General features: G+C 49.4%; 1 protein-coding gene across 1 annotated transcript; it reads right to left on the reverse strand.

The window, feature by feature from the left end:
• Positions 1-7,174, reverse strand: ITPRIPL2 (ITPRIP like 2). Its single transcript, XM_064726314.1, has 2 exons — positions 7,168-7,174; positions 1-5,432 (listed from the first exon to the last, which is right to left on the reverse strand). Exons 1-2 carry the CDS (start codon positions 7,172-7,174, stop codon positions 3,730-3,732), a joined length of 1,710 nt encoding a protein of 569 aa, XP_064582384.1. The 3' UTR covers positions 1-3,729.
• Positions 7,175-11,202: the final 4,028 nt, after the last annotated feature.

An 11,202-nucleotide genomic window follows, 5' to 3' on the forward strand; every position in this document is an offset into this window, starting at 1 on the left:
TATGACAGTGAAATATTCAAACAAAACCACCAACTTTTTATGGAAACAATAAAAGTGCAAATGTACTTTGGAATTAAATAGGAAATGAATTTATAAACGTTTCATTAAAATGGGCTGACACTTTGAGCCTATAAACACTTAAAAAACCAAAACAATAGCAGCTGAACACTTCAGTTTCCTCTTTGGTCTTATGATTAACCAGCAAAAAATAGTTGTACCAGGAATGTCCATTACAAAAAGATACTTAAAATTTACATTACTCCACAGAGATTCGAAATCAAAAGAGGAATGTTTGCAAGGTATTTGGTCAGATAAAATATAATGCCTTTGAGAAACAGAGAGCATTCTTCAACACAAAATGAAATTACATATATGAATTTTGGTACTGTAAATTAACATTCTCTTGCAGGTCTGACTCCTCTTCCCAATCAATGTTGAATAAAAACAACTTCATTTGCACAGTCTTTGCAAAATTAGGTTGCAGGTAAGAGAACCAAGAGCCTGTGTTAGTGCTAAATAACATGCTCCTTTTTCTGTGTTTGTGTTTCTGTTTACACACACACAGGCAACCCTACTGAATCCATGGTACATTTTAACAGCTACAGCCTTAGCAAACAGGTAAGCATAACCTTGTTGTGTATCCATGGGCTGGGAGAGGAGGAAGAAGGCAAAAGGGCCACAGGATTACTCATATGGGTCAAGCTCTCTGTACACCTCCCTGGAGATAAGGCCCTGAAACAGCCCCAGCACGCAGCAGGCACCAGTGCTGTCATGTTTCTGTGGAATAAGATGAATGCTGTAACAGAAACCCAACTTCTGTCAGCTCCTTTCATCAATGCTATTCATGAATGCATGCTTTAGAGCAGATAAGGGGAATACATTGAATATCTCAGTTGTACACCTGAGCCACCAAGTGCACACACATTGCCTCATGGCAGAATGCCCCCTCACCTCAAGGCTCACCCAAGCTTAAGGTGAAAGCCAACACATGCATTTTCTCCATCATCAACTCAAAGCATGCCTTCTGAGCAAAAACTCACACTGAAGACCATTTTGCATAGCTAATGAACTGAGGGTTTGCCTCACTTTTTACCCTGATGGACTCAACTATTTTGGAAATATTGTCAAAACAAAACCCACTTAAATCTCTTTACCCTACACTCCAAATCCACTTGCTTTCAATAGTTCTCCAATTTTACCCCACGTCCTTTGGTTTGTTTGCAGTGCATCCTCACTGAGAGTTTACCATCATTGTCACTCACCCCTCAGCCCAACTTTCATTTTCTAAACTATTTACATTCTCTACCATCTCTTCTTGTCATGTATTTTCCAATGCAATTCTCTTCTCTTGACCTTACCACATTTTAGTGAGGAAGTCTTTACCAAGTCCATTACAGATTTCCATGTATTGTGGCCATACTAAACAAATTCACACCCCTCTCAAGAGAAAAGTTCCCTTTTCAGAGACAGGGATGCAGTGATATAAACAGACAGACAGCTGACTGAAGTGATCATGATGCCAGAATTAACAACTCAAGGATTTTCATGTCAAGAGTTCAGGCAGCCACAAGACCCTGGGCTGGCCATCTAGTTCTTCTTTGGGCAAAAGATTCAATGGCTTTGATTGCAGAACTGAATCTTGAATCTTATTTTAAATACCAAGAAACACAAGCCTGCAAAAATAGTACACATGGTCTGCTACAAAAAAACCCAACAACCCAGAATGTAGCTGACTTAGTCTTAAATACCATGTGCAAAGAACATTTGATCAATACTACCTATAAATACACTATTTGTATTTGTAGAAAGAAGCACAGGGCTTCGAATACAAAAATAACCCAGCTTGTGGGTGTGACCTATGCCATAATTACCTGAAAATATGACTGCAAGAGCAGTTAAAGAAAGAGACAAAAGTAGGCAAACATCTGCCTAGGGAGTGTTTCCATTTAGAAAAATAAATTTGTATAAAGCTTCATAGATTCTGACAATGTTTGTTTCATGTTCTGATGCACAGAACTGTGAGTAAGGCACACCAACCCATCAGGGAGAGGAAGAGCAGGTTAGTTACTTCAGGCTATCCTAAAGCTCCCCAGAAGTTACACTTGGTCCTTCTCAATTTGGGAGTGCTCTCTCAGACACAGCACTGCAGGCAATAAGGCACTTGCTTAGCTTCCTGAGCACCAGCAATTCAGCAACACATTTTGGGGCTTAATACATCAAAAGCTTGAGCAGGTGACCTAAAAAAGTAAGGATTTGAATTTCTGAATTTTTTGATACCCTGGTACACCTGCATTGTAAGGACATTTGCAAACCTGGCTGCATCACAACTCACCAGGTTACTCCAGCAACTGGGACATAACCAGACAAAAAGTGGCAATTATCTGCCTGATATTTATACTCAGAGGGCATCAGAATCTGTAGCCCACCAGGACTGCTACTGTACCATGAATCAGTGCTAAATAATTCTGAAGTACCCTGAAATATTTTACTTTCTTCTCCCCATAAAAAAATAACAATTTGCTATAATACAGCACTAGAAAATCCCATCAAGGTTATTTGGTTCAAACATTGACACAAGCAAGACAACTGGCTAGGCAGTTATCCAAATTCCTACCAAACTCCTACCAGGGAGCAGGAGGGTGCCACAGTCAACCTATGGCACTGAGATTTGGACTGGTTTAAAGTTTGTTCCAAAATATAATAGAGAATTTCTTATTTTGTTGTTGGTCCTTGAGGTAAAGCATATTCTAAGGAAATAATACTTGAATACAGAAACAACTAATAGAACTCAACTAGAACCCACAAACAAATGAACCTCAGAGTATTTATTTTAAAAGGTTTTCCTTGGGGTAATTTAACCACCACTCTAACAAAACACTAATGCCTCCTCAATAGCAATATTTAGTGCAGCCAATTATCCTAAAAATAAGGCCTTTGTGAAAATAAAGTGCTATTTGTTTCCTTCTATCTGCACTTCAATCCTTCAATATAACCTTCACTTGAACACAAATGTAAAACTAGATTCTTCATCCTGTTATAAGAGCAGTTTCACTTCTTCCCTCAAGTTTACATTAACATGTGTTACATATCTATTTAGCACAATGTGCTCGATTACCCAGGAAATTTAAAGCATGGCATTGAGCATTTCAAACTGTGATCCACACCCATGCTCTAGTGCTTATCACATTTTAGGAACATCTTGGTACATTGATGGATGGGGGATGTGCTGTTTGCACTTGGAAGATTTTTAAATCCCACATGGATTTTGCATCATAAAAAGAAAATCTCAGAAAAAGCTATTTTGCCACTAAGACAAGAAGTTAACACGGATTTCTAAAAATGTCAGTTTGAGCCTTTTAGTTTGCAAACTGTAAACCAAAGGCAACACTTGAGGACTAAGGCATTTCCCCAGAAATGTCAGAATTTCCCCACGTAAAACCAATGAGAATGAAAATCACAACTTCAGTAAGTCTTGGCCCGCTCTTCTCAGGGCAGGAACAGAACCACAGAAGAACAATTCATCAGTCCCAGCATCCTCAGGCAGATGCAGGCTCCTGAAGCACCAGTGAGTCTGGAGTGTGCGATGGGGAGTCCCAGGTGCCAGCAGCCCTCCCAGCACTGGGGAGCCAGGAGTGTGTGATGGAGAGTCCCAGGTGCCAGCAGCTCTCCCAGCACCAGCAAGTCTGGAGTGTGTGATGGAGAGTCCCGGGCGCCAGCAGCTCTCCCAGCTCACTCTCCCGCTGGCAGCTCCCGCTTGGCCTCAGCGCTGTGGCGGCACGGGGCGGGCACCGGGCGCCAGTACCGGGGGCTGCTGTACATCCTGATGATGTGCGGGGCCTGCACCCACGTGCTGATCAGCTGGAAGGCCACGAGGTCCAGCGTGGGCCCGTCAAAAGCAGACAGCAAGTTCACAGGGGCGGCTTCCTTGAGGAACCGGGGCAGCGCCACGGCCTCGGGCAGGCTGGTGTTGCCCAGGAAGAAATCCATCAGCACCTGCTTGCGCAGGCAGTCCCTGAGGTACAGCACCAGGTCCTCCAGCCGCTCCACCAGGAACTGCTCATCCCAGGCCTCCAAGGGCCCCTGCAGCAGCAGGGAGAAGAGAGCCGTCTTCAGTACATAGGAGGAGAGCACCCGGCCCCACTGGGAGCAGAAGGGCTCCTCCAGGCCGTGCCCGCGGAGGTCCCGCAGGCCCTTGAGGATCTGCAGGCACTTGAGGTGGCAGGAGGCGGCCGGGGCCTGCTCCTTCAGCCAGCCCAGCAGCCGCTGCTCCTGCCGCGAGGCGTTGAGGCCCCAGAGCGCCTCGGGGGCCGGGGAGCCGTGGGGGCCCTCGGGCGGCAGGGCCGTGAGGTAGAGCGCGTCGCCGAGAGGGATGGCCGGGATGAGGCGCACGGCCATGGAGATGTGGCAGCACACGTAGTCGGAGCAGGGCAGGATGTGCAGCGTGGGCGGCTGCCCGGGGCACGCCGAGAGGCTGACGCGGCACCGCTCCTGCAGCCGATAGCGCACGGCGCCCAGGCACCGCTGCAGATGGCCCTGGAACCAGCGCAGCACCAGCCCCGAGGAGAGGTGGCTGCGGCCCTGCAGCTCCACGCAGAAGCCCTCGGCGAAGGGCCGGCAGCGTCGTGTCCAGCCGTCCCTCGCCCGCAGGCCGCAGACGAAGGCGCCGCACGGCCCCAGCCCGTCAGCGCAGCGCGGCTGCGGCTCCAGGTGCGGCGGCAGCCGCAGGGGCACCAGGATGTCGAAGCAGTCGGGGCTGCGCACCTTGTGCTGCTCGTAGGCGCTGCCGATGCGCACGAAGTCCCCGCGCAGGCTGAGGGCCAGCGGGCCGGGCTGTAGCCCCTGCGCCTTGGCGGCGCGCACCAGCTCGGCCACCACCCGGCCCACGTGCGCCTTGCTGTGCCCCAGCACGTGCGGCGACACCCGCAGCTGCCGCGCGTGGAACCGCTCCAGGGCTCCGCGCCGCGCCCCCGCCGCGCCCCGAGCCCCGCCGCGCCCGGGGCCGCCGCCCGCCGCGCCGTAGCAGCGGGCCAGCAGGCAGCCGAGCAGCAGCAGCGCCGAGCCCTTCAGCAGCGGCAGCCCGGACTCCGCCGCCTCCGCCGCTGCCTCCGCGTCCTCCGGGCCCCCCGCGCCCTCGCCGGCCGCGCTGCCGCGCAACGCCTGGTAGAGGCAGAGGAGCGCGGTGCAGAGCGCGGTCAGCAGCGGCCAGAAGCCCCGCACGCGGAGGGGGGACACGGGCAGGGCGCGGCGGGGGCTCGGGCCGCGGGGGGAGCCGCCGCCGCCGCCCGGCCCCGCGGGCAGGGAGCGCCCGCCCCCGCCGGCCCCCTCCTCCGCCGCCCCGGCCGCCCCCAGCGCGGGCCCCGCCGCTGCCCCTCGTCCGCCGCGCCCCTGCCTGCCCCGGCCGCCGCTCCGCTCCGCTCCGCCGCCGGCTTCCTCTTCCGAGGGACCGGGCCCGCGTCAGCCGCCGGCTGAGCTCAGAGGAAATGCCGCGGGCGGCGGCCCGAGGGCCGGGGGCGTTGTCCGACGGGGGCCGGCCCGGGGCGGGGAGCGGCGCCGCCCGCGCGGTCGCGGCTTTCCGATTTCGCGATGTCCCGCTTGTTCCGATCTCCCGCTGATTTCCCGATGTCCCGCTTTCCCGATCTCCCGCTGATTTCCCGATCTCCCCTTTCCCGCCTTCCCGCCCAGGCGGGCAGAGCCCCCTGCAGCCCTGCCCGTGCCCAAAAAGAGGAGCGAGAGTCAAGTTCCGTGCCCCCCTCACTGCATCGGCGTCCTGCAGCGTGTTTTGGTGTGAAGCTGAGTTTCTGTACCCCCACAGGAGGGGACGGCGGCGTGGTGTCACAAGCTCCACGTTGCACGGTTTTCCTCGGGCCTGGCCCGCTGCAGGCGAGTCCCTCCAGCTCCCAGCTCTGCCTGAGGGTCTCGGTGCCAAAGGAGCAGCAAAACCATCAGTGCCAGTGCACCAGGGGGTGTACGGGCTGCTGCCTTACTAAAAGCTGCCTGCAGTCAGAATCATTCAAAAGCCTTGGGTTTTTTACCTTGTGCCCAAATTATTAACAAATTAAGAGAGAAGAAATAACCCCGGGGGTTAAATCTACACAGTTACTTGAGATGATTTTTAAACACATATTTTGCTGGGAGTATGTTAAACTGTCTCAAATATTGATGGGGACAGGGTCATCATCCTCAAGTTCTGTTTGTCTGATAAATATTTACAGAATTTTGAAGCTGTTTGCTGAAGTTTAAGGACCATCTATGTAAGCATTCTGCTTGGTTTAATTTTGTGTGATAAAATTCCTGCTGCTGCATCTGCACAGTGCCATGGGTGGCTCCACATAGGTGAAAAGCAGTGCTTGAATAGAAGAGACTGAACCCAGCAAGCTGCAAATGCTGTAACAAGGAATGGGTCAGAGAACCAAGAAATATGCCATACAAATGTTTGGTTATGTAATTGTGTTTATATGAAACAAAATATGAGTTTAGGTACATAAAAATCATTCCTGACAGGAAGTAGCATATGTTGCATAGCCAAGATGCTGCACACAAAGGCAAACCAGGTAACCAAGGTCAAGCAGCCTCAATTAATTCACAGGTAACCAACCTAGTGTGAGAGTTAAGAGTACACTTGAGAGATACAAAGAGAACTCCTAATCACTCCAACTCTGACTCTTGGAGTTACAATCAAGAGATTGAGGATTTTTAAAATTAAAAATAAAGCAGATGTAAAGGGAAGAAAAAGCACGCAATTTTATAACATCTCAGCCAGAAAAATATTCCATGTCCTACAACCAAAAGCATGTTTTCTGACAGCTCCAGCCAGCTAAGTCCACAGCCTTGCTACTCAGAAACATCATCCCACAACAGCCATATCTTGCAAAGAAAACCCAGGAAATGAAAAGCATCTTTCTTTCCCACTCTGTTTCATGTTTTCCTATATTTCTTCACAAGGCTGAATGAGGGGACAAAACCATCCATTGTTCTGCTTATTGCCTGTGACCCATCACTTTATTTTGTCCTGCACCCCCAAAACTCCAAACTGTTTAAATAACACAGCTGTCCTAGTATTAAACCGATCCTTCAAGAAGTCTTATTGGAAAATATTGTTGAACTCTGTGAACCCTTGGCTCATACATTCAATTTTTACTAGCCTGTGGAGTTTTTTCACCCCCAAACCCAGCATGTTTCGCATGCCTTTGGGCCTTGCTCCAGGCACACAGATTTTTGAGGACAGGCTGCGCTCTCTTTTCATGCAGGGCTGATTGGATTAGCTGCACAGCCATGCTCAGGAGACAGACAGCTGCATCTGCAGGAGCTGGCACAGCCCTTGGTGCCTGCTGCCCACGGGGGAGCTCACCAGCACAGCAGTGATCCCTGTGGGATTTCTGCCCAGGGCAGTGCTGTGGGCCCACGGGCTGGGGGACATGCAGATGTCACAAGAGCTGTGAGCAGCCACACCAAGCCTGGCAGAGCAAACAGGCTCAGCACGTGCTTCTACATGCCCAGGTGGTGCTGGGGCAGACCCTCCCAGGCTGCAGAGTAACAGGTTGAATGCTAATTATGTGACCTTAACATCAGAACCAGAATGAATCCACAGCACTCATTTTTACCACTGCTGTTTAAATTAAATTAGTCCTTTCTCTCCTCCTCAGCTAGAGGCAAGATGAAATCTGCAGAGCCTTGGGCTGATGAGAGATGGCCAGTGGCTTGTTTTCTGGGACCTTGGCTGCTTCATGACTCCCTGAGCACAGGGTGAGTCTCTGGGAAAATTGCTGAGTACATCCCAAAGGTGCTCAGCTTTATGAAGTTTTTAATAGATATTGCATACTCAAGAAAAATAATGGGCTGTACACTAATAAACATGACCTCAAAATTGGGACCAGAGAGAATTCATAACATCAGTTTTTACTACCATTGTTTAAATCACCCATTGTTTAAATCTATTATCTAAACACTCACTCCAGAATGTCCCATATACAGGATATCCTGCTCACTAAATAAGGAATAATGTTATTATGAATCAAGTTGAGCTAAAAATAGCTCATGGTAGCTCTGGGGGAGATTTGCAGAGGTAAAAGAAAGCAGTGGGTCAGAGCATCCATTAAAGTTTCTCCACAGCTGGCAGTATTTCATACATCTGTGTGAGTGATCTGTTCAAGCTCCAGTACACCAGCCACTGTCAGAGACACGGGCACAGCACCTGGGGAGACAGAAGGAAGGAGAAGGACAGAAGGCACCAACAGGTGATGATATTTGAATGATGCTTTTATGATCTACCTGAGACACAAGCCTGAGGTTTCCTCCCAGCTATCCCAGGTCAGTGTGTGCCCTGCAGAACCAGAGCTGCACAGTCTGTGCAGGTGCAGGGGAAGTCTCTGGGGATCCCTTCCTGCAGCAGTGCTGTGCAGCTGCTTTTCTCCATCTTCTCATAATGCACTATTAAACAGTCTATAGCAGCAAAGTACAATGACTGATTGCAAAAAAAATACAAGTCTGAATGGTTGGTCACTTGGCTTCATGCCCCAGTAATTACTCTTCTAATTATTTCCTATGAAAGCAAAGCTACCAGCACATATCTCCCACAGCCCACTGGATGGGCCAGCCAAGGAGATGCCATGATCAAAATAAATATCCTTTGCCTGCCATTCCTCTGACTCCCAGATTTTATAGGGTACTATTAACTACAATACAAACCAGCAGCATCAGACAGACATAAATCCAGTTTTTATTGTGGACTAATGGATCTCTGCCAGTCACAGCAGCAGGGGATGGGAAACAGGAGAGGGTGTCTTGCTGCCACAAACAGCTGAGGGGGCCAGACCTCCAGGGCACTACATGGACATGAAGGAGTTTAGGGTGTAACTGCACATTCTCTCTTAAAATATTTTGTTTACTAAGTCAGATGTGCTTGCCACCTCTGCCAGTCTGTTTGCTCACTAACTATCAGCAGGGTGTAGCACTTCTTAATCTGAGAGCCTGCAGGCAGACTGGGTAGCTGTAAACCACACACAGCCCAATACAGGATTTCCTTTCTGTAGATGGATGGTTTCCTGAGTAATTCATACAACAATCTCTTGTCCAAGCCTGTCCTTATCACAAACAGCAATACCCTGGCTCTATGCTGGTGATCAGTATATTTCCAGTTTATCCTGTATCATTTGAAAACCATCAAGGATTACTTTTTTGCATAGAAACTTGTTTGAGCAGGGCATTTAGACTTACCTGGCATTCAGGAAGACATGCCTGTGTGTTTCCAGCTGAGGAATGAACCAGGAATGTAACCCCCAGTCCATCTGCATCAGTGTCATTGGCACACTGAGTTCTGTCTGATGGGCTGTGACTCTTGCTGTCCCATTCTCCATGAAGCTCAAGTGGCTCATGTGAAGAATTCCAACTACAGCATCATGAAAAGGAAACATCTTTCAGGAGAGTGCAAGTACACAACCATCACACTGAAGGGCTCTCAGCAGTGATGGGGAATGTTTCTTACATTGAAAATGGAAACATGAAAATTCTGCAGGTCAAGACTGTAAGTCTTGCTCTTTAAGTTCAGTTTTTGATGTAATCCAGATTTGAATGACAGCAGTCACAGCTTCCAGTGCTGTATCTAAACACTGCAGCCAGCAAGCCCTGCTAACCCTCCCAGGGCAGCAGAGGAGGGGATCATGCTGTGCTAGTGACAAGGCCCCAGTGTGTCACCTTCCATGCAGGAGCCTCCTCAGCCCTTCCCTTTCCCTGTCACCCCAGGGTTCAGCAGATGTTGTGGCTCTGAGGATCCCCACTGTGGAATTCCCAGCTTTAAGAAGCATCAGATAGAGCCAAACCTTGCATGTTCTTCTGTTGAAATAGTTTAACAAAAACCAGTTAAATACAGATTTAATTAAAACTTGGATGCATTTGAGTGTGTTCAAATGTGAATTTAATCACTGACTGAAACTGCTTGGTTTAATTAATGGAAAGTAACTGAAATGTGTATTTGCACCATAACTTGCTTAACTAATAAAAAATGATCGCATAGCTGAGCCCTGATTTACTGATTAAAGCAGAGTATTTTAAATGAGGATTTTAGCAGTTTCATTATACCAGTTTGAGGTTGTGCCATTTCTGTTTTTCACAACCAGGGCAAGGCAGCTGGAGAAGAGTCACCAGGCTTGTTCCAGAGCTCTGTGCTGGTTTCAGCAGGGCTGTGTCAGTGTCACTGGGGGCTTTCAAAGAGCAGCAAAGCAGCAGCAGCAGCTCCATCCCTCCAGTGACTGTCATTACTGGGTCTTTCTGCTTTGGGTTTATGCCCCCCATTTTTATTGTCATGTAATGAGAGAAGGGGTTTTGTGCCTGACAAATACCCTGCAGCAGCCAGCCACAAAGATGAAGTTTAGGCACAGAGTGATGAGATACAGCTCAGAGAACCAAAGCAAAGCACACAACAGGGAACAAGCTCTGTTATCAGCTTACAGCCCCAAATAATGAGATGATCCTGGCTCAGCTGACACTCTCCTGATGAGCCTGAGCTGGATCACCCACCCAGGGAAAAGGAGGGAAAATACAGTGTGGGAGGGAGGATCTGTCTGGCAAAACTGGCTTATCAGCACTCAGCAATTAGGTGGGAAAAGTGAGGCTCTGGCTCACAGCACCTGTTCTGCAGGGCTGGAGGGCAGGGGCAGCTCTAGGAAGGCCTGTCCTGGACCCTCACCTCATCCTGCCAAGGACAGAGAGGGGGAAAACAAACAGCTTAAAAGGAAAGTGACCTGCAGAGAAGACAAAGCAACCCCAGACTATAAAGGACCCAAGCCAGCACTGTTTCCCACTGCATTCCCAGAGGAATGGGAGCAGAGGTCCTTGGGCTCAGGGAGGTTTCACACCACACCCAAACCCACACGTGGAGCCTGGCAGCAATCCCCAGCTGGTTTATCCCCATCAGGAAACACCACCCCAGGGACAGCAGCCCACAGAGGGCAGTGCCTGTGCACTGCTCTGGCCCACCTGAATTTTCTGAAAGATGCTGGGGGGATGCTGCCAGCACTGCTCAGCATGAAATGAAAACCTTGCAGCACAGTGCCTGGTCCAGGAGATGTCTGCACATGGAGGGTTGAAATCATGGCTAAAAATCAGTCTCAGTCATGTAATCTTCCTGGCTTGAAATCAATTCTTTATCTGCTTGGCTGCCCTGTGAGGGGATGAGCAGTACAGTGATGGAGCCTGAAATCTCAGGGC

Source organism: Zonotrichia leucophrys, chromosome 14 (genome assembly GCF_028769735.1).
Source record: "Zonotrichia leucophrys gambelii isolate GWCS_2022_RI chromosome 14, RI_Zleu_2.0, whole genome shotgun sequence".
Lineage (NCBI taxonomy): Eukaryota > Metazoa > Chordata > Aves > Passeriformes > Passerellidae > Zonotrichia > Zonotrichia leucophrys.